This window comes from Desarmillaria tabescens, assembly GCF_030435595.1.
Source record: "Desarmillaria tabescens strain CCBAS 213 chromosome Unknown EV420scaffold_22, whole genome shotgun sequence".
Taxonomy (NCBI): Eukaryota; Fungi; Basidiomycota; class Agaricomycetes; order Agaricales; family Physalacriaceae; genus Desarmillaria; species Desarmillaria tabescens.
The window spans coordinates 29134-54706 of record NW_026848321.1 but is presented as its reverse complement, the minus strand read 5'-3'; the positions used below and the strand labels follow the sequence as shown (position 1 = coordinate 54706).

General features: G+C 46.2%; 7 protein-coding genes across 7 annotated transcripts; 1 reads left to right on the top strand and 6 right to left on the bottom strand.

Annotated features, from left to right (window-relative positions):
• Positions 1-383: 383 nt before the first annotated feature.
• On the bottom strand, positions 384-2821 carry EV420DRAFT_1629878 (NADP-dependent oxidoreductase domain-containing protein). The gene is made up of 17 exons (XM_060476103.1): positions 2753-2821; positions 2521-2697; positions 2326-2466; positions 2151-2274; positions 2068-2104; positions 1931-2020; positions 1790-1876; positions 1668-1734; positions 1583-1620; positions 1453-1528; positions 1391-1405; positions 1239-1339; positions 1088-1188; positions 985-1035; positions 862-935; positions 756-812; positions 384-703 (listed from the first exon to the last, which is right to left on the bottom strand). Exons 3-17 carry the CDS (start codon positions 2417-2419, stop codon positions 618-620), a joined length of 1098 nt encoding a protein of 365 aa, XP_060329516.1. The 5' UTR covers positions 2420-2466; positions 2521-2697; positions 2753-2821; the 3' UTR covers positions 384-617.
• Positions 2822-3950: 1129 nt separating this feature from the next.
• Positions 3951-5711, bottom strand: EV420DRAFT_1643953 (NADP-dependent oxidoreductase domain-containing protein; the record flags this gene model as incomplete). Its single annotated transcript, XM_060477576.1, has 14 exons — positions 3951-4147; positions 4200-4273; positions 4324-4374; positions 4428-4528; positions 4575-4675; positions 4727-4741; positions 4795-4870; positions 4925-4962; positions 5011-5077; positions 5136-5234; positions 5287-5376; positions 5423-5459; positions 5508-5631; positions 5684-5711. The coding sequence occupies 14 exons, from the start codon at positions 5709-5711 to the stop codon at positions 3951-3953; spliced, it is 1098 nt and encodes a 365-aa protein (XP_060329515.1).
• A 250-nt stretch (positions 5712-5961) lies between these two features.
• On the bottom strand, positions 5962-7584 carry EV420DRAFT_512846 (uncharacterized protein). The gene is made up of 2 exons (XM_060482415.1): positions 6049-7584; positions 5962-5997 (listed from the first exon to the last, which is right to left on the bottom strand). Exon 1 carries the CDS (start codon positions 7358-7360, stop codon positions 6263-6265), a length of 1098 nt encoding a protein of 365 aa, XP_060329514.1. The 5' UTR covers positions 7361-7584; the 3' UTR covers positions 5962-5997; positions 6049-6262.
• Positions 7585-10301: 2717 nt separating this feature from the next.
• On the bottom strand, positions 10302-11004 carry EV420DRAFT_1643951 (uncharacterized protein; the record flags this gene model as incomplete). Its single annotated transcript, XM_060477575.1, has 3 exons — positions 10302-10394; positions 10452-10658; positions 10825-11004. 3 exons carry the CDS (start codon positions 11002-11004, stop codon positions 10302-10304), a joined length of 480 nt encoding a protein of 159 aa, XP_060329513.1.
• Positions 11005-11322: 318 nt separating this feature from the next.
• On the top strand, positions 11323-12138 carry EV420DRAFT_1549365 (uncharacterized protein; the record flags this gene model as incomplete). Its single annotated transcript, XM_060473416.1, has 4 exons — positions 11323-11486; positions 11779-11839; positions 11878-11985; positions 12095-12138. Exons 1-4 carry the CDS (start codon positions 11475-11477, stop codon positions 12136-12138), a joined length of 225 nt encoding a protein of 74 aa, XP_060329512.1. The 5' UTR covers positions 11323-11474.
• A 620-nt stretch (positions 12139-12758) lies between these two features.
• On the bottom strand, positions 12759-13446 carry EV420DRAFT_1643950 (uncharacterized protein; the record flags this gene model as incomplete). Its single annotated transcript, XM_060477574.1, has 4 exons — positions 12759-12848; positions 12908-12961; positions 13029-13100; positions 13267-13446. 4 exons carry the CDS (start codon positions 13444-13446, stop codon positions 12759-12761), a joined length of 396 nt encoding a protein of 131 aa, XP_060329511.1.
• A 2839-nt stretch (positions 13447-16285) lies between these two features.
• Positions 16286-16834, bottom strand: EV420DRAFT_1480678 (uncharacterized protein; the record flags this gene model as incomplete). Its single annotated transcript, XM_060469695.1, has 4 exons — positions 16286-16369; positions 16428-16634; positions 16692-16754; positions 16811-16834. The coding sequence occupies 4 exons, from the start codon at positions 16832-16834 to the stop codon at positions 16286-16288; spliced, it is 378 nt and encodes a 125-aa protein (XP_060329510.1).
• Positions 16835-25573: the final 8739 nt, after the last annotated feature.

Genomic DNA, 25573 nt, shown 5'->3' with positions numbered 1-25573 from the left:
GTTATCTTTTCACTATAAACTCGATGATACCCAAGGTATGAACGTCTCAGCCAGGAGTCTTGATTGTGGGAATAGAATCCCAAGATACCACAGGAATAACAGTTGATGAAAGCCATTGCGTCACGGCAGAGTACATTCATTCTTATGCTATCGATCAAGAATATCTCATTGCCCCTACAGTACAAGATGTGATAATGCAAGAGGTGATAATGCATAAGGTGTGGTAATGCATACGATGGGGTGACTCCCGACCTCGTTCGCAGGGAATTATGCACAAGATGTAATATTTCATAATGCATACCGTTGCCGAAAAAGTTTGGCAGAGATATGCATTATCACATGAAATGATACCGGATTTGGAGCATAGTGATGCACATGCACCTGCTAAAATACCATATGCATTGGTACGAAACTCACTAAAATTGATCCTGTTAGGACCAAAATGCAAATACGTAGGAAATAGAGCAGAAGACGCGAGAAAATACCCGAATTGGGTGCGGCACATCCCATTGTCATAGGAATGTCACGTTGTGTGACAACGTGTTCGTGCATATGATGTGATAGTGCATAAACTGAGGCAGCTCCCGACCGTATGCATTATCACATCTTGTACTGTACTAAGAATGTCCAGAAATTGCCAGGGGCTTATACTCCTCTTCCAAGAACTTGACGTCCTCCGTCGTCAGTTCAATCTTGGTCGCCTCTGAGAAAGGGGTTATGAGGGTGAGATCCGGTGTTCAAAGCGCGAATCTTACCAATGAGCTCCTTCAAATTGTCGAGCGACGTCGTCCCCACAATCGGGGCGGTGACACCTGAATACCATACAGACTCGGAAAATGGAGAAAAAGTCTGCCGTCTCACCTTCTTTACTGAGCATCCACGCAATAGAGAGCTGAGCCATCGTTATACCCTTCTTCTGTGCGAGCTCTTCGACCCTATGAAATCGATGAATGGTGCATTCTCTCAATGCCAGAAAAGCAGTACCTATTAACGATGACCTTGACGGACTCGATTCCACTATATCGTTCGAGGAGTCTGTACCGTGAATGTTAACAAAGATCAACGAAGGTGAAAATGCTGGCTCAACCGATCCGCTTCGCCACGTATCGTGTCGCCTTCTTTGTCGAAAGGCCTCGCTAATTTTCCTCGAGCAAGAGGGGACCATGGGATGGAGCCTACGCCGAACATCTAAGCAGCTTTGAGGAGAGATCAATTGAGTCGATATTTCGATTGAGTACCTTCAAGGTGGGGAACATTTCCCGTTCTTCCTCTCGGTAGATGAGATTGTAGTGGTTCTGCATCGAGATGAAGGGCGTCAGATTGTTTTGGATCGCGTAGTCTTAGCCGTGTATTGGTTAGTGATGGAATAAGCGCTTGAAGATGACCTTACTTTGCATGGCGTGGACTAGAGGCGAGTTAGTTAGCCATTTAGATAATAGGAGGAGTGCGTACATTGATAGGCATAGCAGGACGACATTCCGATATAACGAACATAGCCCGCCTGAACGACATCATGCAAGGCTTTCATCTAGAATGCGTGTTAACATTTCTATTCACCCCTGAATAAGGGAAAAAATGTCACCGTCTCAGCGATGGGAGTATCGTAGTCAAATCTATGACCTGAAAACACGATTAGTGAACGAACATGAAAATTGCATTCAGCGCACACTGAAGGACGTCGATATAGTCGAGCTGGAGTCTTTCCATGCTATGCTTCACAGAATCGAAGATGTGCTAGTGATACATGCCGGAGTGAGCAGAGTAACGGTGAAGAGAATAACTATCTGACTTTTCTACTAAGTCCGTGCTGGTTAACATACTCAGGGTCGGATTTTGGGTTCCTAATCCCCGGTTCTTTGCCTACGGCTCCATGTACCTGAAGTATTAAGCGATGAATACCGTTTCAGAGTGCAGATTTCATGACACGTACCTTGGTTAAGACGACAATCTTATCACGAGGGAGGTCATGTTTCTTGATAGCCTCTCCCAATATAATTTCGGACAAGCCGTTGGAGTACACCTGCAATGTGGGTCAACCGGTTCTAGGATAGAGGAGAGCAGACTCACGTTCGCAGTATCAAAGGCGTTGATTCCAGCATCGTACCTAAACTATATCAGAGGAGGCTCGCCTATACGGAGGAACAACTTACGCAGCCTTGATATGTTCAATCCCTTCCTCCTTACCAAGAACCCACTTTTGCCATTCAGGACTGCCGTAGGTCATGCATCCCAAGATGATCTTGGACACCTTCAAGCCAGACTGTCCGAGGCGCACTATACACAAAGTGAGACGTGTCCTACAGGACGGGGCGAGGCGGGGCTCACCGTATTGCATACTAGTAGGAGAAGACATGGTGGTGGTCGATAGAAGTGAAGTGAACACCTTACTTATACATTCACGATGAATACGATTTATCATCCGATCACGGCCCTATTGTATTGCGAGAGGCAGTGGGAAGATGTAAACTAACAAGGATCATTGTTACGGCAACGATAGGAAGGAAATGCAAGAAAGGTCACCTTGCGCTTCCAGGAATAGTACACCAATCACTGGTTCCCGCGATTAAGTTGTACAGTGAATACAGAATACGGCGGGAGAAGCTGAGTGCTAGATGTGCTCAGTCAGCTCAACATAAAATTGAACGCTGACTTATCTGTTATACCTTCTGAACATTAGATGAGACTTAGTCAGGAAAACTCAATTCGCCACAATTATTAATCACACATCATGCGCGGGCGTTGTAGACTCAACGTTTATGTTCTCCAAGTCTTCCGTAACTTCTGCGTAGAGCTCTCTGGTTCTTTCAGTGATGCTGGCGCCTGAGGGCTGACAAATAATCTTCGCGGTCGTATGATGGATGTGATAGTGGACCAAAATGAAGGGTCGAGATCGAAAGACGACTCCGATTTGAAGGATTTTGAATGTCTTGGTGTTGAATACAACTACGGTGGTAACTAGTAAATTGTGAAAGATCAAAATGTGATGCAATTCAATCGTCCCTTCGATCACCGCAAGACTACCGCCACCTCCTCGTTTCGTATTTCTATTGCCGGCCACACGCGAAGACTTTTGGACGCGTCTTGTGAGTGAAATTATTAGTACGCATAACCACGCTCATGACGAGAAACATGGCTCTTGAGGCCATCTTTTAGTCATACCATTGAAGTGGCGTTTTCGGTTACGCATCCGATCATCTTGCGCTCGCTGACATTCATGAGTCATCACCACTATCTTTGTCCAGCGCGCGGGCAGTATAGATGGACATCGAATGTATTCAGTATTATAGCTACATAAGTTCTACGTGATGGTGTATCATATACAGTTCATAATACAGTGTACGGAGAGGGCGATGAGAAGGTTTCCAGAGAATTTGGGCTGGTAAAATCGTGTCAAGAGTGCTCGAACGAACTGTAAGAACACAGAATAATGTAAACCGGCCCAACTAACTGGTTATTACCACACAATGCATGGAGTTACGGTGGTAGCACCAAAGGAAACGGAACACTATGGACGCGAATCAAAACGTTTCTGTAGCATTGACTAGACGGTGAAATAAATGTTCGAAATTCCGGGAGCTGAATTGAATAAGCCATGGCTGTTACAAGGAACAATGTGTTTTCTTTTTGGTGGTGTAAATCTGGGGTCGGAGAGGCACGCGAAATGAGAAAGACCAAGATGCACCAACCACAAGACACGCATACATGAAACGTCAAAAGTGATAACAGGAGTGGTATTCAATTTACCATTTCGGTTGCACCAAAAAGTGATACAGACCAAACCGATGTCGCTTGTAAGGAATCGAACCCCACACGCAGCACAAATAATGACATTGAACGGTGGAGGCGGTTAGACCATAACTGCATACGCAAACACGACATTTTTCTGGCATTGATCAAGATATCGTTACAGCGATGTGCTCCCACTCCGAGAGAGCGTTTGCCTAAACCCCCTACGAATGTCCCGAAATCACCACCGGCCTATATTCCTCTTCCAAAAACTTGACATCCTCCGGCGTAAGCTCAACCTTCGTCGCCTCTGATAAGAAACCGTTCATTACTTTGCCATCCTCGTCAAGGGAGAGAATCTCACCGATCAGCTCCTTCAAATTATCGATCGAAGTTGTCCCAACAATAGGTGCAGTGACACCTAAAAAAGATGCGGTCCACGGAGTGCGATGAAGAACACGGCACGAACTCACCTTCCTTGCTGAGGATCCACGCGATCGACAGCTGGGCCATGGTCAGTCCTTTCTTCTTTGCGAGCTCTTCCACCCTACGACAGTCAATGAACTGAGTATTCTCTCACACCGAAATAAGCTGTACCTAGTAATGATGGCTTCAGCAGCCTCGTTTCCTTTGTATCGTGACATGGCCCTACACGCTGTAGGTGAGTAAGAGTCTACGCAGATAAAAAATACAGTCTCAACGGATCAGTCTCGCCACGTTTTGTGTCGCCTTCCTTGGCGAACGGCCTTGCTAATTTTCCTCGGCCGAGAGGCGACCATGGGATGGAACCGACGCCGAATATCTGAAATGCGTTGGGGGAAAAGTCAACGAGATTAATGAATCAGTACCTTCAAGGTGGGGAACATTTCCCGTTCCTCCTCTCGGTAGATGAGATTGTAGTGGTTTTGCATCGAGATGAAGGGCGTCAGATTGTTTTGAATTGCGTAGTCTTAACGGTGTATTGATCAGTTAGGGAATAAGCGCTTGAAGATGATCTTACTTTGCATTGCGTGGACTAGACGGGAGTCAGTCAACTATGTAGATTACAGGAGGAATAGGAATACGTACATTGATAGGCGTAGCAGGACGACATTCCGATGTAACGAACATAGCCTGCCTGAACGACATCATGCAAGGCTTTCATCTAGAAGGGGAATTTAATTTAATATTCACGATTGAGACAGCAAGAGGATATTACTGTTTCTGAAATGGGAGTATCGTAATCAAATCTATGACCTACAAAGACAATGAATGAATAAACATGGAAACTGCATTTGAACATACACTGAAGGACGTCGATATAGTCGAGCTGGAGTCTTTCCAGGCTATGTTTCACAGAATCGAAGATGTGCTAGTGATATATGTCGTGGTAAGAAGGAGAGTAGCGGTAAAGAAGAGTGATAACGAACCTTACGGCTAAGCCCGTGCTGATTAACATAACCTACGGAATCGGATTTGGGATCCCCAAAGAGCTGACTGGAAGGTTCATTGCCAACGACTCCGTACACCTGAAGGCAGTGATGAATGTCGCGTGGTGGCGTGGAATTCAGGGATACATACCTTGGTCAAGACGACAATTTTGTCGCGAGGAAGGTTATGTTTCTTGATAGCCTCTCCCAGGATAATTTCAGATAACCCATTCGAGTACACCTGCATCACCTGTCAGCTCGTCCTAGGACAGAGACGGCGGACCCACATTGGCGGTATCGAAAGCGTTGATTCCGGCATCGTACCTAAGCCATATAAGAGAACCAACGCACATAAACAGGCAGACTACATACGCAGCGTTGATATGCGCGATCCCCTCCTCCTTACCAAGAACCCACTTCAGCCATTCTGGACTGCCGTAGGTCATGCATCCTAAGATGATCTTGGACACCTTCAAGCCAGACTGTCCGAGGCGCACTGCACGCGATGTGAGACGCGTGTAGCAGGTACAGATCGAGACGAGGCTCACCGTATTGCATACTAGTGGGAGAGGACATGGTGATGGTGTCGAGAGTGGCACTTTTCCGAACAGATATAAAACACGGAGACCCAGGCTTATACAGGAGCTGAAAGATGGGAGAGATTAGTAAGCGCGGTATCAGTGTGGCAAGACGCGGCAGGCAACGCGTTTCATCTCGGCAAGTGGACGCGCAAGCCTCGGAAGAAGCTCAGAATCGCGTAAGCCATATAATTTAAAAATAGTGCGGCCGCGAAGTGCAGGAATAGTTTTTCCTTAGTTTTTCCACCGCGTCAGTCTATTCTGGGAACGCGAGTGAAGGCGAACTTCTCATCGTTTCGTAAGCCAACGAGTACTTAAGAATAAATCAAGACGACCTTTGGAAACTTTCGCCAGATACCGCCGAAGACCGCCCTGTCGAGGCCAGCCGGTTCTCCAGTGCACTCCCTTTCATACAGGGAAATAAGTCATTGCTGTTTAGAGAATCTTTGAGGGCTGGTTTCCTTTCCTGTCAGTCAAATTTACGTTCTCTATTACAGCAGTGACGTGAACACATCACCGATTGATATTACAAGCCCTTCTCGCCTTCATTCATGTGCGCTGCTGCTCTTTTGCCAGTTGGAATACGCGAAATCGACCCAGTCCGTCCTTCTTCTCCAATCCATACTGCAAAATCGCGTCATCCATCTCGTCTTTATCAGCTCCAGCTCCGAAAACGCAATCCAAATCCTCGTTCCTAGTCGCCCTGGCGATCGCCGTGAAGCTTAAATCCCCAATCTCTTTATTCTTCACCATACACGCCAACCCTGCTACACCACAAGCAGCCGTGCATACCAGTGCGACGGCGTAAACGATCCACAGCCTCTGCCAGTGATACACCCACACGAGCTGATTTTGCGCCACTGACGCTTCCGCCATCATCGTGTCCTCCCTGGAACTTATCAGTGCAATCGTCGCGTTTACCAGGATTTCCTCCAGCGCGCGTGCCATATTCGGAACGTTTGGACTGAATGTCTGTGCCGTCTCGTTCATCGAGAACAAGTTACTCGTCAACACCTTCGACTCAGAGGACCATTGCTTATCACCGACGTTCAGGAATAATATTTCGCCGTCTAGCTGGTCACAGAGCCAGTCCATCATGACGATGTAGCTCGCTCCAGCGAAGAGTCGACTGGTAGGAGGGGTAGCACTGTTCTCACTTGCTTCGCAATCTATAATTTGATGGCTGGAAGAGAAAGGCTCGTCGTAGGAAATAACGCTCGGAGAGATTGTCGCTGTGTTGTTTATAAAGGACACTATTGCTTGTTGGGTAGTGTTATAGAGAGAACAGCTAACACCCTCAACAATGCCACCCTTAGAATCATGATACGTCCGCCATGCAATGGTGAGATTCCACCCATTAACGTCAATCTGGGACGAGGCGTTGTACACTGGGGTATCCGTGGTGTTGTATTTACTCTGAAGGACTGCAGAAGGGTTAGACGGGCCCGAAGACCCATCACCGTCGTCAAGGATCTCGTCTTGACTAATATCCGAGCATTGTAGAGCCGGAGCAACGTACTCGATCGTATAGTTGCACGCGCTCCCACACCCTCCAGGCGCATTCCATCCGATGAGCGTGTCTGACTGGAACGAGCGCGAAAGGACTCGTTCCCAGGCTATTGTGACTGTATACGTACAGGTAGTCATCGAATCTGTTGTTCAGCCATCCCCATTGTCGAAGGATATAGTCGGAACGGAGATGATGTCGTTTCGCGGAGAAGCTGAGCCGACTTCGAGAGCGTTGGGTGCCAGGATGGATACGAGGGTTAGGGCTTGTGTGAGGATGGCTGTGATGATTATGGGGAATATCCGCCAGGATGAGACGAGACGGAGGGTCTTGATAGGATCTGGCAATCCGAATAAATGGTTCAACTGTTTGACGCTAAAGGGTCTACGGCACAGGAACAGCCAAATCTATCATAATCGTGAGTTCATTAGCTCATTTGAAGGCTAATGTGCTTACGAACTGTGTGAGCGATATGGAAACCGAGGCTGCACAGAGCCATTGTACGATGGTACTAAGTGCGTTGGAGGAGTTCTTGATCCAAAACTGCTCCTGTGCGTTGCGTCCTTGTATAAAGAGAAGAAAGAAGTGATGTATCCCGGCCGTTAACCCTGCAGCAAATAGCAGTCCGACCATTCCAATGGGTGTGCCGCTGAACAGTATACTCTTTGCCATAGGCGGGGAAGCGGGTGTAACGGTAGATGGCTTGTCCAGCTCCGATTTCGATAACGATGACCTGTTTCTCAATCGCGAATGGGTGAGCAACTCCATCGTCTCTTCTTCCTCGTCGGTCGGTTTACTTCCGTGTGAGCGCATGTTGAGGGAATTGGTGGTGGCAGCACCGTCCTGGCGGGTTGGGAGGAATTGTATCGTTAAGGCGAGCGCCCATTTATGCGAATTATGATAGTGGATGGGAACGAAACAAGGTCCTGCATATCGATGCTAGGGTGAACGACCCTTAGCCATACATGCCTATCATTGTATCATGTGAGCCTTTGGCCAACGGAAGTAAATTTGACATACAGTCGTCATCGTATATTACGGAGATTCAAGGCGTCCAGTCGACGTCCAGGGCATCGAACAAGCAGAAAATGAGATACTTGTAATCACTTCGACAGATGCATGAGATGCGAACCGCGATGAGTCGTGCCCGTGATACCCGAGATCCGCGTTCGAGAGCATTTTCTCGCTAAAGAGTGCCTGTGGCTAATCGCCAGGTCCCGGGTAGTTCGAAGACTTTCTAGTATTGAATTGAATATTCTTGATTAACTTGTGATAGATCACCGCGACATTGTTCTTCGGGAGCAATAGAGTGCGAGTTTAGGGAAAGATGCAACATCGCCGAGCGCGAAAATGAATCGGACGAAACAAAGCTTCCACGTGGTGCGCTCGGAGGGACCTTGCTGGACGGTTTAGTTATCAGGACTATCCAGATATGTGTATCTATGAAGTACTGACCTTACCAGAAGATGTTTCATCGTGGTAGTCGATGTTGATGAAACGTGAAACGTCGGACGAAGGTAGTTCTGATACTTCGTGAGTGAGGCCTAGAAATAATGAAGAATAGCTCTCTTGCACACAGTAATACTAATGTTCTTCGTAAGCCCTTAGCACCAACACTCCGTATTTGTTGCTCGATCTTGGCTTCAATTGTAGAAGGCTGGTTTATCGGAGCGCATATAGAATGCTGTACAGACTGGATGTCGAAAATTTAGCGGTAGAATTCAGAGCAGGGAAGAGACTGAAATCCTGAAGAAGGGCACAAAAGGAAAAGGCACAAGCGGCAACTTTCGGCAAAATCCGAGCCCTTTTTTTATCTCCGGTTGATCTCCGCCACAGACGCGTTGCGGCGTTATTCACGTGGCTTCTGTCCCTCATCGCGCTGCCTGCTTCTTGCGATGGCTGGCCAACACCTTTCTAATTCTCGGGAGCGATACTGGTCCATATAGGTGGTTTGCCTCCTTCTCCCCCCACTTTCGAAGTTCATCTGGAACCATCCATGGCAGTTCTAAGCGAATACATTGCAGCCGCATATATTAATGATCTATTCCCGATTCTGTGAAAGAGGACTATCGGCCGCAATTTCAGGTCATGACTGTTTGAGTGTTCTTTTTGGTTTCCTGGTGCGGATTCTAGAATTGATGTCTGCCTCATCTCGGTGCGAGACAAGCACACCTTACAGTTCAGTTCCATCACAATGTCACGATAATTCCCTGGAAATGGAACGTCTCACTGACAAAAGATCTTTCCCTACGTGAGCAGTGGAAGGAGCTCAAGTTCTTGAGCTTTTCGGGTCAACCGATCATTATTTGAGACATTTTCAGTGCCTAATCTAAACCAAAATTTGAAGCCTTTGATATCAGAAGGCATTCGCTCATTTCGTTAAACACATACTGAGATTTCAAGCCAGGAATAACCTCGGGAATCGAACGTTGAACGAACGAGTATAAAAATACTTGAGAATGCTCACATTATGCAGGAATCGATAGCGACTGAGCTATAAAGACCTTGAATAGATCGCCGGCTACATGTGGATTATTTACTTGAATTGTTGTAATCATCTCAAGAACTTTTTCATAATAAATCTTTGCATTAAATTTTCTTCACTGATCGATGCTGCCAATTGTAGGCGGTTTATAGATAACAATCTCAGTATTGATATAGCTGTGATCCCGCCATCGAAAGCTTCATCGTCATCACGGTTCTTCTTTTCTTTCTTTGCTTACGATAGACACAAAATAGACATTTACTTCATTTTAATTAGAATTGCGTATATTACGAATATGCGGGTGGACTTACTTAGAATTGATGTCCCGCTAAGACAGATAGGGAAATCAAGGTGCACGCTCTGTCTATCATGCCACGTCGATCGCACCGTCTGGAAAGACCTCTCTCAGACGACTTCTTCATATGGATATGGACTTTACAACGCGATCACGTCAATAACCTAAATTCTACTCCCTCTCCACGTCGTGCGCAAAGTAACCTAACGTGATGTATTGAAGTTAAATGGAGATAAGAACGAGATAAGGGTTATTATAAATTGCCTCGGTGAGAAACCTTTCTAGCAATGGTATAAAGCGCCTATGAGTCGTTCTCACAGTACGCCTCCACAGCTGTCTGAAGCATTTTCTCAGTCGTCTCGTAACGGTTTTTCATGCACTCCTTGTATGTGACCTATATGCACTCGGACTAAGTTCCATATCGTCGGCCTGATACTAGCGAGGTACATACCGGAACTGAAGCCATGAACTTCATGTTGAATGGGTAACGATCCCTCTCAATACCTTTGAGAAGATGACACACGTCGGAACTATATCCTACAGTATGGAAATCCTCTTTGCGGGAAACGACACTCTCTAGGAAACCTTGGAAAAGGGGCACAGAATCCACGGCTGCGTCACACGCCCACTTTCCGTAGGTGTCGGACATGACATAGTCCTGTATTGGAATTCAGAAGCAGAAATTTAACGGAATAAAGAGGACCATACGGGGACGATCTTGACAACGTCTTGAACCTAGGATTCTAGAACCAATAGGTCCCTTTTCACAGCCTGGAAAAGGCCATTGAAGAGTAGGGTAGAGACGTTAATGTTACATAACTTACCTTGGCATGAGAAATATCAATGTTGCTGGCAAAGGCATTACAAGCTCCCTCGATGGACGCAAACGTATCATGCCACTCGTCGAAAGCATGTCGAAGCGCCGTGATTACGCTCAGATCTCCACGAGAGTGGGAGATACAAAGAACGAAAAGCGGGGGGAGAGTCAGAAGGCGAAGTAACATTTTGCTCGTAGAGTAGTACTGATACGTCGGCGCTGTCGTTGTAGGATAAAAGTCGTCTTTGAACGTTGGAAGGTGTTCATTATTGTTATCAATGAAATCCCCGAGAAGAGAAGCATTGGAGAAAAGCCACGAGTCTGACGTTCGTTTACGTGCAGTGATTCGAGGAATTGATGATCAGCACAACAATGCAGAGGTACCGAGTATCCAAAAGTGATTCGCCATTATGAACTCCATTTCATGTCAAATGGATGAAATTCGTGACGACGGAAGGCTCCAAAAAGTCAATTGCTTCCGGCAAGAAGAATTCTGCGTGGTAGCCTGCGTGGCTGCGTGGTGCATGGCTGCGTGGTCGTCAGCGTGGTTGACAAATTGCGGGGCTCCCATCAAATAGTTGATCAAGTCCATCAAACGCGACTTGAGAGTCGACGTGCTCCGTTCTTTTCTGTCAATCCTTGCGTAGAATCAGCTTGATGTCAATACCTGTAAGATTTAAATATGATAGCTTTGGTGGGATATCGAAATGCTTCAAAATATGGTCAATATCATGAAAATTTCAAACTGGATTGCGAAGTTTAAGAACATCAAAAGTATTGTAGCTGAAGTAAATAATTTTACAAGTATCCTAACAGTATAAAAAGGCCTTAGAGGTGGTCTGCTAAGCTATAAGTAATAAGGTACACAATGTGGGGTTCCCAGTGAAGAGGACAACATGAGAAGGAATATGGATTTCTATATTTGATGTGAATGACACCGAAGAAACAAGCCAATTAAGAGGCAATTATACGAAGGATGCACTTTCTGAGGGTAACCTTATATGGGCTGGCGTGGTCTCTATGTGAAGCCTGCGTGGTGCCTGCGTGGTTGCGTGGTTAGTCAGCGTGGCTGTGCGTGGTCAGCCTGCGTGGTGTGGCTGCGTGGCTGCATGGCTGCGTGGTTGCGTGGTACGCAAGCGTGGTTGGTTGCGTGGTCCAAGGTATATATGTACATATGGAAGGGTTGTTCTTGGGGAAATCAAACGACCAATATTGCGTGGTATCGGTGTAATCAAGGAGCAATTGACGTGAAGTCGACGTCAAATTGATGTTTACAGCGTCGGAAAATCTTTGGATTAACAACTTGAAGCTCAAAAAATGAGAGAGTACCTAAATTTCGATATTTATCCTTCTCATAATTATAGATACACACATAGAAGATCCAATGGAGCCTAGGAATCCGAGATTTGAGGGCATAAAAGCTTTAATTGATAGAAAGTGAGCTTTGAAACATTTTTGAACAAAGGTCCTTTGTTGCAGACAGTTTACAGAAGAATAAGAAATAGATACAAGGAAATGTTTAACGAAGCATTCCTATCATAGCGCAGTATATATATATTATATACAGTCAAGGCAAGTTCAACTCAAGTTCAACTACTGAGGACTTGCGTGGCCTGCGTGGCCACGCGCCACGCACGCAGTGGTACCACGCAGGTGACCACGCTGAATTTCTAGTGCCCAATTGCTTCAATATCGACGATAGTTCCCCGTGAAACTGTTCGTGTACGGACATGATACGTTATTGAAATTCTGTTAAAGGTTTTCCGGCTCTTTGGAAAAGACGCGCTGTGGATGTGCGAACCCATTTATGTGTCATCACAACTCGCTGTGTTCCCTCAACTCAAATGTCGAACATGGAGAAGTCTGAATGTGGCATGGGGAAATTATGGATATAGGAATAAAGATTCTTCATTTCTAAAGAAGAACGGCTGTGCCAATGATCTATTCCTTTTGACAAAACGTCCCTAAAACCGCATCCACTTTTAGCCCAGAATCATGGTCATACTGGTCCATGTACCCCTTTGCCGAAGCCTATACATGCACTTGCATCACATCCCACTTTATGAAAGCGATACAAAGAAACCACACACCGGAATAGCAGGGACGAATTTCCTATCGAATCGGTCGCTATCATTCACGAGGGACTTCAGAGTGCGACAAATGGCGGCAGTCAATCTGACGGTCGTGAAATCATCCTTGAGGTCAACATACCGTCCAAAAGCTATCGACAGCGGGATAAGCTTTGTTTATCGCGTCGCACACCCTCTGGCCATCAAGTTGATCCTGCGTAAGTATCGTCAGAACAATGCATGTCTAAGTGGCACGGAATCGTACCGGGATGAGTGCTACAGCGTCTATCATTTACGAGTCCAGGGTCTTTATGTGATCTTCTACAGCATTGGTTGGACCGATGAGGGTGGCGGCATCGGTGAACATTCGTTGAACCTACCGTAGCATGGGAAATGTCGACGTGCTTGAAAAATGCGCCGAGAGCTCCATGTATGCTTTCGAACGTATCACCCGTGGCGTTAAAGGCACGCTGAAGCGCAGTTCCATCATGGAGACCCATACGAGAGTTTGTGATAGCAAGAACATCGAGTGGAAAGAGAGGAAGTCCGCGAAAAAACATTATACTGCATAGCTTGTATCGATCAGATGGCGCAGTCTTTGTATTGTCAAAGCCATCAAAGAAGAGATTTAAGACTACTCAGTGAACGAAATCTCCGAGGACAGAAGCATTAGAGAGAAGTGAGTCCGTTGTTCATTTACGTGCACGGGTTCGAAGCGCTTGGTGAATGACCAATGAGATAGGGAGCATCCTAAAGTGATCCGACAGATTTAGACATCTTTCCATAATTACCAGTGCTGCAGGCGACTCCAACTTATCAGAAGATGCGCTGTGCAGAGCTCGTCTACGGAACAGATAACGGCAAAGAGCATCATAGTAGGTCCCCGCCGCAAACTCGAAGATACGAACTCTACTGATCAGTATAATGGTAATCCATTAAGACACCCTCTCAGAAGTATTCTATATTCATGTTGAATTCCTGAAGCTAGGTCAGAAAAGGCAATCAGTTCAAGCAAAAGTGCAGGAATACTTACGAGAGGACATTTTGTGCTTCGATTGATGCGGATATGGTAATACAGGACTGATTGCGTCCCTTAATGCACTTCTTGGGACGTTCGTCGAACAACCCGAAAACCGAGAAGGTTTGTGGTGTAGCCACGCGGTGCAGCATTCGTGTAAGTGAAAGAGCGCTCTTCCCATGGAATGGGTAAGATCGGCGGTTTTGCTCCTGTTCGAGTGAGTAGTAGGGATAATACGTCACGAGCCAGAAAATCCGGGGGAGATAAGGTCTGTTACAGTCTCTTCACTGGGAGGTGAGTGCTAAATATTGACGCCAGGAGTCCACAAAAAGATCAGTATGCAAAGATGTGGGTCGGAGGGGAGATCTTGACATTCCGAAGATGATTCGCATCATGCATATGCATTATATGTCCATTAGAGTAGTAAGGTATCAACTAACTCCGACCCTCATTATACGTGAACTGTCATGGGAGAACTATAGCTGTTCGTAGTCACTGTGGCTAGATATCTCCTCCATAGCTACAGCGTGAACGTCGTAGGACTTGAGAGGGGTGAGATGCCCGGCATTCGGATGTGCTGACCCTGGAAAATTGGTATTCGGATATGACGCCTAGGATTAGTCGGTGAGAGGTGGAGAAGCCAAGTTGCTGAGGAGTAAAGGATTGCGGTGCTGGCTGTATAGCTCTTCGCCATGATGGTAGTCTTCCATGCAACATGGGAACTTTGAGGGAATCTCTAGCAAGGAGAAGAGACGGTCAAACGGATATTTGAAACGTCTCACCTGGCTTGGAATCCTACGACATTCATAGAGACCTCTCCGGCAGACTATTCAAACTCTTGGGATGGCGACATGTCAAAGATGTGAGGAAGCTACGACAGGAATTATTCATACAAGGGGATGAAAAGAAATAAACGATATACAGACATCAGACGTACCGGTTGTTAAAGATATCAAAATTGAGCGTTCTTCTCTCGGCGTACACATCGACGAGGCATTGTAGAAGTTACAGGGAGGAACAAACACGGCGGGTAATGGATAGAAGAGTGTTTTTATACATCATTCAACATGTAAAGACAGCAACAGCGATATTACTGAGTAAGCGCATCATCGACATCGCGGACGGAAAAAAAGAGGTTGTGTTGCCGCTTTCGGTATGGTAACGGAATTCGGACCTTCGGGCCGGATGATTCATGACTTGGCAGGCCAATCGCGGGCCGCAGGTTTCTCTCGTATGGGCGTAATAGCGTGCAAAAATTCACATAGGCACAAGTCATGTTTTTCCGGCCGCAAGTTGGTTATTAGCCCCCAAGTTCGCGTGTATTGTTTCGCAAGTTAGTAATTTTTTTCGCAAGTTTGCTATTAGCTATAGATTTAGAATAAGTAAGGCGGCAGGCCTAGGCTGTGATATACAAATCTCTGTCCAGCCGTCCGGATACCTGACATTGGTTATGAACCATATGAACACTAGCATTCTGGGAAGGAATAGGTACCTATGCTGTTCAGCAGGCCATGTGGTGAACCCTTGAACTCTCTGACATGACATTTTCAGTGCGCCCAATTGACCTCGATCCATCGCTGTCTTGCATTACTCCGAGCATTCAGATCTATAAAGGAGTCAGTGGACTGGAGAAGTAGGTAAAGATCATTAAGACGCTGGAGGAATTCGGGCCATTATGGCAATGACAGAATGACTAGTGTCAAGCACCGAAATAATGTCGACCGTCACTTTGTCCCGCTCCGAACCCGCACCCCAGATCTTATTCAGAGACCTATGATAACAACTGATGCCGGTGTGTATATCACTATATGAAAACACTTAACTTGCGGTGCGGATACGAACTTGGGCACTTAAAAGTAACTTGTGACTGGGAAAAACCTAACTTACGTTCATCGGATTTTTTGCACGCTATTACGCCCATACTCTCGTATCGTTTGACCTCCAAACAACAAACGATGAAAAAAAAACAGATTCACGAAACATTATGTTTCCAAGATCTGTAATTCGCTTTGTACAAATTGTCACCCAGAGCACAAATGGTTGTTAAACATGCAGCATTACTGAAGCATTAAGTTATGGCGTAGTCGAGTTTTGTCCATGACAATCCTTGGACAGTTCACTCGAACTACTACAGACAAATATAAAATGCCTGACTACTGCTCTGAAGGTTGATCTAAAGGATTATACCTTCTATGAGTAGAAAATTTTGAAATGAAGCATTATTTGCATTATATCATCCTCAATGCTGATGAAACCGAGGTACATCCAAACACTGTGCGTTTATTGAGATACGGAAAACGATCACTGAGAGGTCCATTTGGCTCTGCTGAAATTCTACATGAGAAACCTTCGCGTTGAGTGCATCCAAGTTCTCCTTCCAACTAGCCACAGTACGTGTCTTTGACCTTCATCATCTTTTCTAAAACCGTGGCACATATCTCTTGAACGGTGGCCTTGTCCTCATCCTGGGTATGACCGTCAAGAGCTCTATACCAATCATGGAAAAATAATCGGAACACATACCGCAGTGCAAGTATCGACCTTATCCCTCAAAGCGGTGACGCTCGTAACGACAGGATTGACGAAGGAACAAACCCGGGTTACAAATCCGACTTTAATGAAACCGTCCTTCACATCGATAAGGTCCTGGGCGGCAATCAAGATCCAAGGCACCATATCGTAAAATTTTTGCACCATGACTGCGCTGTTGGCTTCCGATAGGACGTCGCTCTGGATCAGGATTCATCAGACCAAAGATACATCCTACCAGCAGGGAGAGTAACGCACCGGGGCAGCCGCGCTGCAAGAATCTATTTCGGACTTGAGTTTCCAGGCTGTAACGGCAATAACCTGAGTAATACTGTCAGAAACCGTGGAAGAGATTCAAGCTTTACAGAAAAACGTACTGCGGCATGGGCACTGTCGGTCATGTTTTTGAAGGTGTCGCAATCGATTTTCATCTGGCCGACCGTTGTAGTGACGGTATCGAGACAAGCAGAGAAGGTCCCGAAATCTCTGCCACCCAAGAGAGGGTTAGCGATAGCAAGAGAGACGAGGGGGAGGAGTGCGAGAATGCGAAAGAACACTTTGAACTTTGGCTAATACAACTACGTTGGGTGCAGTTGCTGAGGGAATGAAACCATCTGTGGAGGCATTTTATACCATTCAGCTGTTGAATGCTCCGGGAAAAGAATGCATGCAGAGTAGCTACGCAGTATGCTGGAATGAATGGGCAACCATTTAGACTGTCAGAAGTGTCAGAGCAACATTGATATGCTAGGCCAAAACACTTCCTTACTAGGGCTTCGCACCGTACCGTATACGGTATGCGACCGTCAGCTCCAATCCGTCGATGGCGTACCGGCCGTATGAGTATGTCCGTCACGGCCGTGTGTACGGCCGTATGTAAGGAGCTGGGCTTGGTAGGTCAGACTAGCATAAGACTATACCATGTGGTCATTGAAACATACCTAGCTTGTTTTCTGATACACCTCAACATCGTCACCCTCGTTGGAGAACCGGTTCTCACTATAAAGAAATACCCCTAACAGGTGTACAGTTGCATCATCAGTCCCAAGTACACAAGAACACCTCTAAATTAGTCTGCAATGGCCTGGAAATAAATGGTAATGAAAGGTATTACTTCGTACTTAGCTTCTGAGCCCCGAGGGATAGCTAAATTTTACTCCCCAGCGATTCAGGGCTACATACCGTACACACGGCCGTCAACGGCCGTCAATACGGGTGCTTCTCAAGCCCTCGATGGTACGGTTACGGTACCCGTACGACGGCACCCGTACAACCGTATTATACGGTGACGGTGCGAAGCCCTATTCCTTACAGGCTTAATTTAATTGTAAGATTGATATTTCCGATTAAAGGGCGCATATTCTACTACGTTCAGCGAGTAGTGGACTCCAGACCATCGATACTAGTAATTGAATGAGAGAGGAGCTAGCAAATTAACTACATGCTGATACGCACGGATGTGTCGCTTTCGCTGCTAGCTCTGATTTTCTGAAACCGATTCTCCATCACATGTGAGCCATGATTCTGAACCATTGGCCGTACTAGCGGACAATCATGTATGATCTTGAGTTGCCATTCCACGGCGTGAAGGTGAAAAAAGGAATAGCCTTACCAAAAAAACCTTCTTGCGGGTGGAATTATCTGGCTTGGTCCTGTAGAGTCTAGTATAGACAGAGGAGCAGGATAGGTGTAATGTATTAGAAGGAGGCTAATACCGCAGCAGTTGATCGAATCTATCCAAGAAGACGTCTTTGTTCGTGTTAGGATACCGATCGTGCAAGTGTCTAGTCGTTGGATGAACGAGAGGGGTTCGTTCTCGGCCGTTGGATCCATGTATGTCAGTCAGTCATGGCAAACGCTGGTAAGAGATGGTAAAAGCACATAAGACTCGGTCATACAGATTTTCCTAAACAGATGTGCAAATCCCTTGTGATGAAAGTGCAACTGAGCTCTACCAGATTAATCATTTAGAAAAAGTCAATCGCGGCAGTGGTATCGATAGAAATGCCGTGGCAGAAAAGGGAGAGTCCATTTCTCTACCAGGGAAGCGAAAATTTGCCATATTGCGGTAAGTAATAAAGGACGTCCGTTGTTAAAGCGCTGTCAAGTGAGCTAGGCGAGCTAGTAGTCGATCTTGATTTGAAAAGCCGACTCCTGATTATAGCCCAGTACTAAAGGCCCGGATGAGACGGAGACATGGTTATATGTCAGAGGCGGATTCAATTAGCAGGAAGGTGGGGAAGGCAGTAGGATCGAACAGTCCCGAAGATCAATTTTTGGAAAGCCGGGTCCGGCAGTTGCTGACTCCGGTCTTCTGATGCTATGGCTGGTATTCCACGCCGGTTTTCTAGGGCTGCGCGCCGTCACCGTATTGTATGGTTTTCGGCAACCGTTATACGGAATACGGACCGAAGCCGAACGCACCCTAATGGCCATTTGTACGGTACGGTGTACGGTTGTTCCGTCGCCGTCAGGAGCTCCAACAGACGGCCGTACAACGTCGTAATATGGCTTATTTTTTTTATCTTACTTTTGACTCAGCTAAGAGTCTTTTTAGGGCAAATTTATGACACAAAATAGTCATCATTCAATTCCGTGGCGTTACTAACTTCACTCTTTTAGCTGTCTTATCAAAATTTCGTACACATTCAAGACAATGGGTGTGACTTTCCTTTAGGTCGTGGATACCTCTAGTCCTTCTCAACGCAGCATAGTTGATTACAAGACTAGGTCAAACTTAGGTACATTCTACAGTTTTTTTGGCAGTCTTAAAGGCATCTGACTGACTTCTTTATGAACAAATTAATTTCATACTCAGGTGCATGGTCGTCAATGGCCATAGACGGCCGTAAGGTACCCGTACCGACGCCGACAAGGCAGTGAAACTGACCATACGGCATGGTATACGGATAGTTCCGTGACCGTCTGGGACAATGACTTTATGGCCATATACCATATACGGTACGGTGCGCAGCCCTACGGTTTTCGACTGGATGCTTCGATGTGTCCTGACAAAGACATCCCGTCAAGTGGACAGGGACTTTCTACGAGATACTTGTCATCTAATTTCGCTCTTCGGTGCCGATTTCTCTACATCAAAATGACTGCAATCATGCGAACAAGCCTTTAACAAGCCACGAAGGCCCTTCGAGCCTGGGTGCATAGCTTTCAATTGAGCGCCGAGTCGAGTTTGGCTCGGATGAGGAACGATTCCATGTTTTGTTGCCCCGGGTTCTTCTGCTGATGGTGCTTTCTTTAGTCAGGTGTTATGGCAATCGATCTCGACTGCTGGCATCGTAACATTGACGATTATACAAGTATTACAAGGATATCTATTATAAGTAATACAGTTGCGATCTCACCGAAGACCATGTATATATTTTCTAGAGGTACAGCGTAACCCGCAGGAAAATTCTCCTTAATCCGAATGCTACAAGCTATAGCCTATAGCTACGGCTGATACTAAAGTGAGCATAGTGATTCTGTGGAGAATATAGCCTGATAACATGAGCCCCGTTCCTCCAGCTCTCAACGTTCTTTGAGCACAGTAACATGGAAAGTTTGATCTGGATATGTGATTGGATTCTCTCTCAGTGCATGGCCGAAATCGTGACGGATCTCTTTAGCACTTCAAAGAACAATCTGTTCGATTATTTTCACTCCCGTTTCATTCATATATTTTTATGGCCATCAAACATTGCCGCACACCACTCAGAACTCACGAATGCCAAGACTAGTACCCAGGTGTCGGTGTTGGTGTTGGTACCGGCACAAGGTCCCAATCAGGAACGGCCGGGTCCATGGCCCTGACATGGCAAGCCATGCGCCGTGGCCATGAAGGCTCGTACCGTTTTGATCACACGGTTGCGTACGTCTCGCGGAGTAGAGGCTCTTCATGGGTACAACAAAGGACAGGAGTAAAGTGTAATGATTCCTAAAGCACAAACAATCCCAAAAGCATTACACATAGTAAGTTAAGATTCGAAACGGAGATGTAGTAATACAGGCAGGTATAGAAAGATGTGGAATACATCGTAAACATATTTTGCAAAAGAGCACGAAACATCTTCGTCACCTATTTGCAGCAAATGACGAATAACATCTGTTGGAAAACGGGGTATCAGTTCATTCCCAGTGTCACATGCATGGTAGCAAGCCAATAGTATTGCGCTTGGCTGAGCTCTGCAAACGCATGAGGATCTATGCTACAGTACCTACTTCATCAGCAATTTCGCATCCATATAGAGGGTATAGGTGGTATAGACAGTATAGGGAATTTTGCGAGTATCCTGAGTCTACGTCATCTATATCACCTATACCACTATACACCTATAGACAAGTCCTATCAAATCTATATAAAGATATCAGTGTAGCCCTTCAATTAATAAATACCTAGGACTATAGTTTTAAGGATGTGCATACTGACAGACAAAATGCGAAAAAGTGTGAAAAAGACCGGTGTCAAGCCTAGCGTCCCCAAAATGGAAGTGGTCTGTGCACAATCGCGTCATATGGTCACGTGTATGTTGAACTTCGCTGATTTTGCTTCCTCTCTTTTCTCCCACTTACTCGTACTATCTCCCTTTCGTGTCTGCGCGATACCGGGCACTTGGTAAGTTTACTTTATTACATATCCTCCTTGCTACAAGATACTCATCTATAGGATCTCATTCGCAACCCCACCCACATCGGATGTCATCCAAACTGTCGAAGATATAATACAAGACCGCCCGGATAAATACGCGTCAGACGCCAGTGGGGATGAAGCGGAGGTATACCTCAGCTCGACGAACGATGTGGTGATATGAGGTGTGTTATTTCTTGATTGTGTGTGACAATCTGATTCTCAGCCTTTTCTTAGCATCAGTGGTGCAGTGTCCTTTATCGTTAGTCCTCTTCCAGGCTTAGGACGTACTATCATCGTGAGTGGCCCCCCCTTCTGTTATGAATATTTTCAACTGACAGCTTTTCTATTAGTCATTGCCGTTTCATCTGTTGTATTTAGTGAAGGATCGGGATTGATGATGGTGGATAGAGGCTGGTGGTATCATAGATGTAACCTGACGTACCTAGTATCTCACTGTACCTGTCGCATTGCTAATAGATATCTAATTCTTTATATTCCTGAGAAATTGAAGTGATATAGCATTCAGAATCAATTGCGTTGCCGGTACAGTCTGGCAAATGATGCTGTATAGGGACGGTATAGCCCTATGAATGGGGTTTATAGGAAACATGCATGTCCCTTATAGCCCTATACCGTGTTATAGGGTATAGGGTGCTATAGGAGGCATGTCTCTATACGTCCTATACCAATTGTGAGATTGCTGATGTTTTATACTAAATGTACTTTTACTAGAATGTTCCACACTTTTCCTACTACTTCTACCTTAATAAGCAGACTCGGCATGATGCCGGATTGCCAAATCCCAACAACATCCAAGCCCGACGGTCCAGACTGCAAAAAGGAGGCAAATAGAGTGAGGGGATACAATGAACTTTGTTGAAGAGTTGCGATCGCAAAGTGTCCTCTAATCTATCATAATAGGTGGCATGGACTTCATCCTCAACTTCCGAGTGATAATAACGACATAAACGCTGATCGCCAGGTCGTCAGCATTCGGACCACCAAAGCACCTCTAGGGCCAAGGAGTGACAAGTCTACAAGCACACCAATACCCTTCGATGTGCAGGAACTGGTACAAAAAGGTACGAACGGAAGGCAGATACTATTAATTCGGATGGGTGGTCCCAGCCAGTAGCCACTATGGGGAAGAAGCGCATGAAGGGCAATAACATAGCCTTCGGAGAAGAGGACATGAAGTCGTCGATATCTATCAAACAAGACTTCTCGAATTATCCACTTCTGAACACCCCGAAATTTATGGGAGACATCGAGAGATACGGGCACCATAATCCATTAACAAGAAAGTTCTAAGCATGGGAAGATGCATTGGGGAAGGCAGACCTTATGTCATATCTGCAAGAGATAGTGAGACATACACACGGACCACAAAGAAATGGACAGAGTGAATCATGACAATACCACAAACTCCGAGTAACAAGATATGAGCAAGGGAAGGGGAAGGGGAAGGGTAAGAGGAAGATAACATTCGGGAAGGAAACGCAGGCATCAGGCGAACATGACAGACGAAGCACACCATTTTACCGAACAGTGCGCCTGTACAGCAGAGCTCAAGCCTTAGCCTATGGAAACCAACGAACGCAGGTGTCAAGCAACCACACACAACCAAGCCTACCATTTGCATGGCAAATAGCGTGCCTGTAGCAATGCTCGAGCCTATAACAGCGACACAATGCAGGCGTTGGGCAATGGTGAGGAAACAAGCACACCATTATGACTAGAACGTGTGCCTGTACCAGCGCCCGAGCCTATGAAAACCACGAAACGCAGTATCAGGAAACCGCAAATAATCAAGCCCACCATTTGAAAGACAAACAGTGTACTTGTAGCGATGCCCGACCTATGACTGCAACACGATGCAAGCAATCTGGCAACCGCGAGGAGCGAAGGACACCATTTTGACAGGAAACAGCGAGCCTGTAGCAGCGCCAGAACCTATGAAACCAGAAACATGGTGGCGGTATATGGTGGAAGCAAAGGGAATGATGGACAATAACAAGGGACGTTAGGACGGGAACAGGATAGGGCTTCGCACCGTACCGTATACGGTATACAGCCTTATAGCCACGGTACAGTGACGGGTGATGGCTGGTCCGTAACCGTACCGTCAAGGCTCTTAGAACTAGGTTGACGGTACGGTACGGGTATATAGATGGCCATGCCGGTCGTCAATACGGCCGTTGAATAATACATACCTGATATTTGGGGCTTCGGAGCAGCTTCAGGTCTTGCCATGGGCACGTCGTCATCTGCATCGTGATAAAATTGATTTTCGAGGGGGATTTCAAGTTTCCGTTGGCATCGAGGGCACACTTATCTGTCATGATGCTCAGAATGCGGTAGTAAGTCTGCGAAAAAAAAGGACTCTTTCGTGAACTCCTCTGGCTTAAAACTCAGCAGTATTTGACAGATGCACAGGCCAGCGGGGGCCAAATTATTGTGCAATATGTGCGGGTAGTCAAACTCAAAGGATGAAACAGTAGTAGAATAGAGGCAGCAGAAGCAGGAAATAGAAAGTATTCTATGCTGGTAAGGATTAGAGCTTGAGTAGAGCGAGTGAAAGAAGATCGGGTGGTAGCGCTGAAGAGCTTGCGGTGCCAGCACATCGTGGTACAATGTTAAGTATATAGCAAACACGCGTACAGCATGATCTGATGATGGTTATTTTTAGATACATACACGGCCGTTGATTACCGTATGACGGCCGTGTTTATACGGTTGCTAACGGGATACGGGATGTCCATATACCGTCCGTCTCTGGGCAAGTTATTTTGTCAGACGGAACGGGTACGGTACCTGTATGACGGCACCCGTATAACCGTACTATACGGTGACTGTTATGGATCTGCCGAAATCCGGAGATGCGAGCATGAGGCGAGGAGTAGTGATCGAAGTGAGGTAAGATTAATCAGGAATGATGTACGTCGTTAGGGAATATATTGGATTCCGGCGAGGGTTCGTGAGGAGACCTGAGTGGTCCAGTTTGCGAAATAAAGGAAATCAGCAAACGCGAAGCAATTACTGAGAGAAGCAGCCGGTAAGCGCGGAGCAATTACCAATATAGAAAGCCTGTAAGGGCGAAGCTATTACGGGCCATGGGTGAAGGCAAGCGCTAAGCGTAACCTTCGGGTTGGTATTGGAAAGCGCTAGGCGTATCCAACGAGTTGTTCAGCAAGCGCTAGGCGTAGCTGAGGGTTCACGCGGTGAAGGTGTCCTGAAAGTAGTAGATTGATCAAGTGCCCTAATACAATGTTATCTACAAGTTTATATACTAAGGAAAGGTTCGAGTCATTATTATTCTACAATGTTCTATAATATTCTAGTATCAGTACGAAGAATAGAGAAAGTAACAGAAAGTACAAGCGAGTCAGTATTAAGACCGAGAAGGCCGAGTACGGGCATATGTTGACTCATGCACCGAATCAACGGATACCCAATATCCATAACAGTGACGGTGCGAAGCCCTAGAACAGGATATGGGATGTGGAATATGGGGAAAGGATCACAAAATGGACAAGAGCAATGGACAATAGCAAGGGACAGGAACTGGAAGGTGGTGAACCAGTGGTGGTGAGTGGTTCTGTTGGTGCGAGTGGGGGAAGGGGAGCGGAAGCACAAGTCTAGGAGCAGTGATGGAAGGAAATTGGCGCAATCAGTCTCGGCGTCCGGCCCGGAACCCAAATCAAGCTTCACGTCAAACAGCCACCATCGATAGCCACTCTTTCCAAAGCCACTGGTGCGTTCTTTAATTCAAGTGGTCTCTCTCACACTAATACGACTCAGAGTAGTCATGGACCCATCATCCATTCTTCCAGTGGATATTAGAGTTACTGTGGCTGTACGAGCCGTCGGAATTAACCGGCTCCGAACCCGTTACTTACCGTACCCGTAGTATTCTTTTCTTTACCGTTCATGTCGACATACTAGGTATAAACGAGTTGCTCATTTTCGTTCCCTCCCGTGCTCGAATCTCAACAGTGGAAGTACTCTCCAAGATCTTTCGGCATTACCTCCTTGATCGCGAGTTCAAGGTTCAGTCATTCGATTTCTCCGATGGACTCTGGGTCCTTGGAAAGATCAACCGTGCATGGAGAAGCACGGTCATATCTTCCAAATCTCTTTGGGCGACAATAACCATCACCCGCGAATTTCCCTGTCGCAAGTATCGAAAGGACAGATCACTACTCTCACACACGGGGTCAGCATCTGACGAGGATGCTAGCGAGACCAGGAAACAGATCCTCACCGAGTTACCTCGCCGCTCTGGAGATGTTCCTCTCACCATATCCATATCTTTCCCGCTCAGAACGAAATATTGTGAGAAGATCCCTACTTCCGATTATGGAACACTTTTCGCTATGCTTGTCGCACAAAGCCACCGTTGGGAATCGATGGAATTGAATGGGCATTTTTCCATGCCTATTTGGGAGGATTTCATACAAATACCATCTACTCGTCTTCAATCACTGCGAAGACTGCATGCGATAGTACCAGA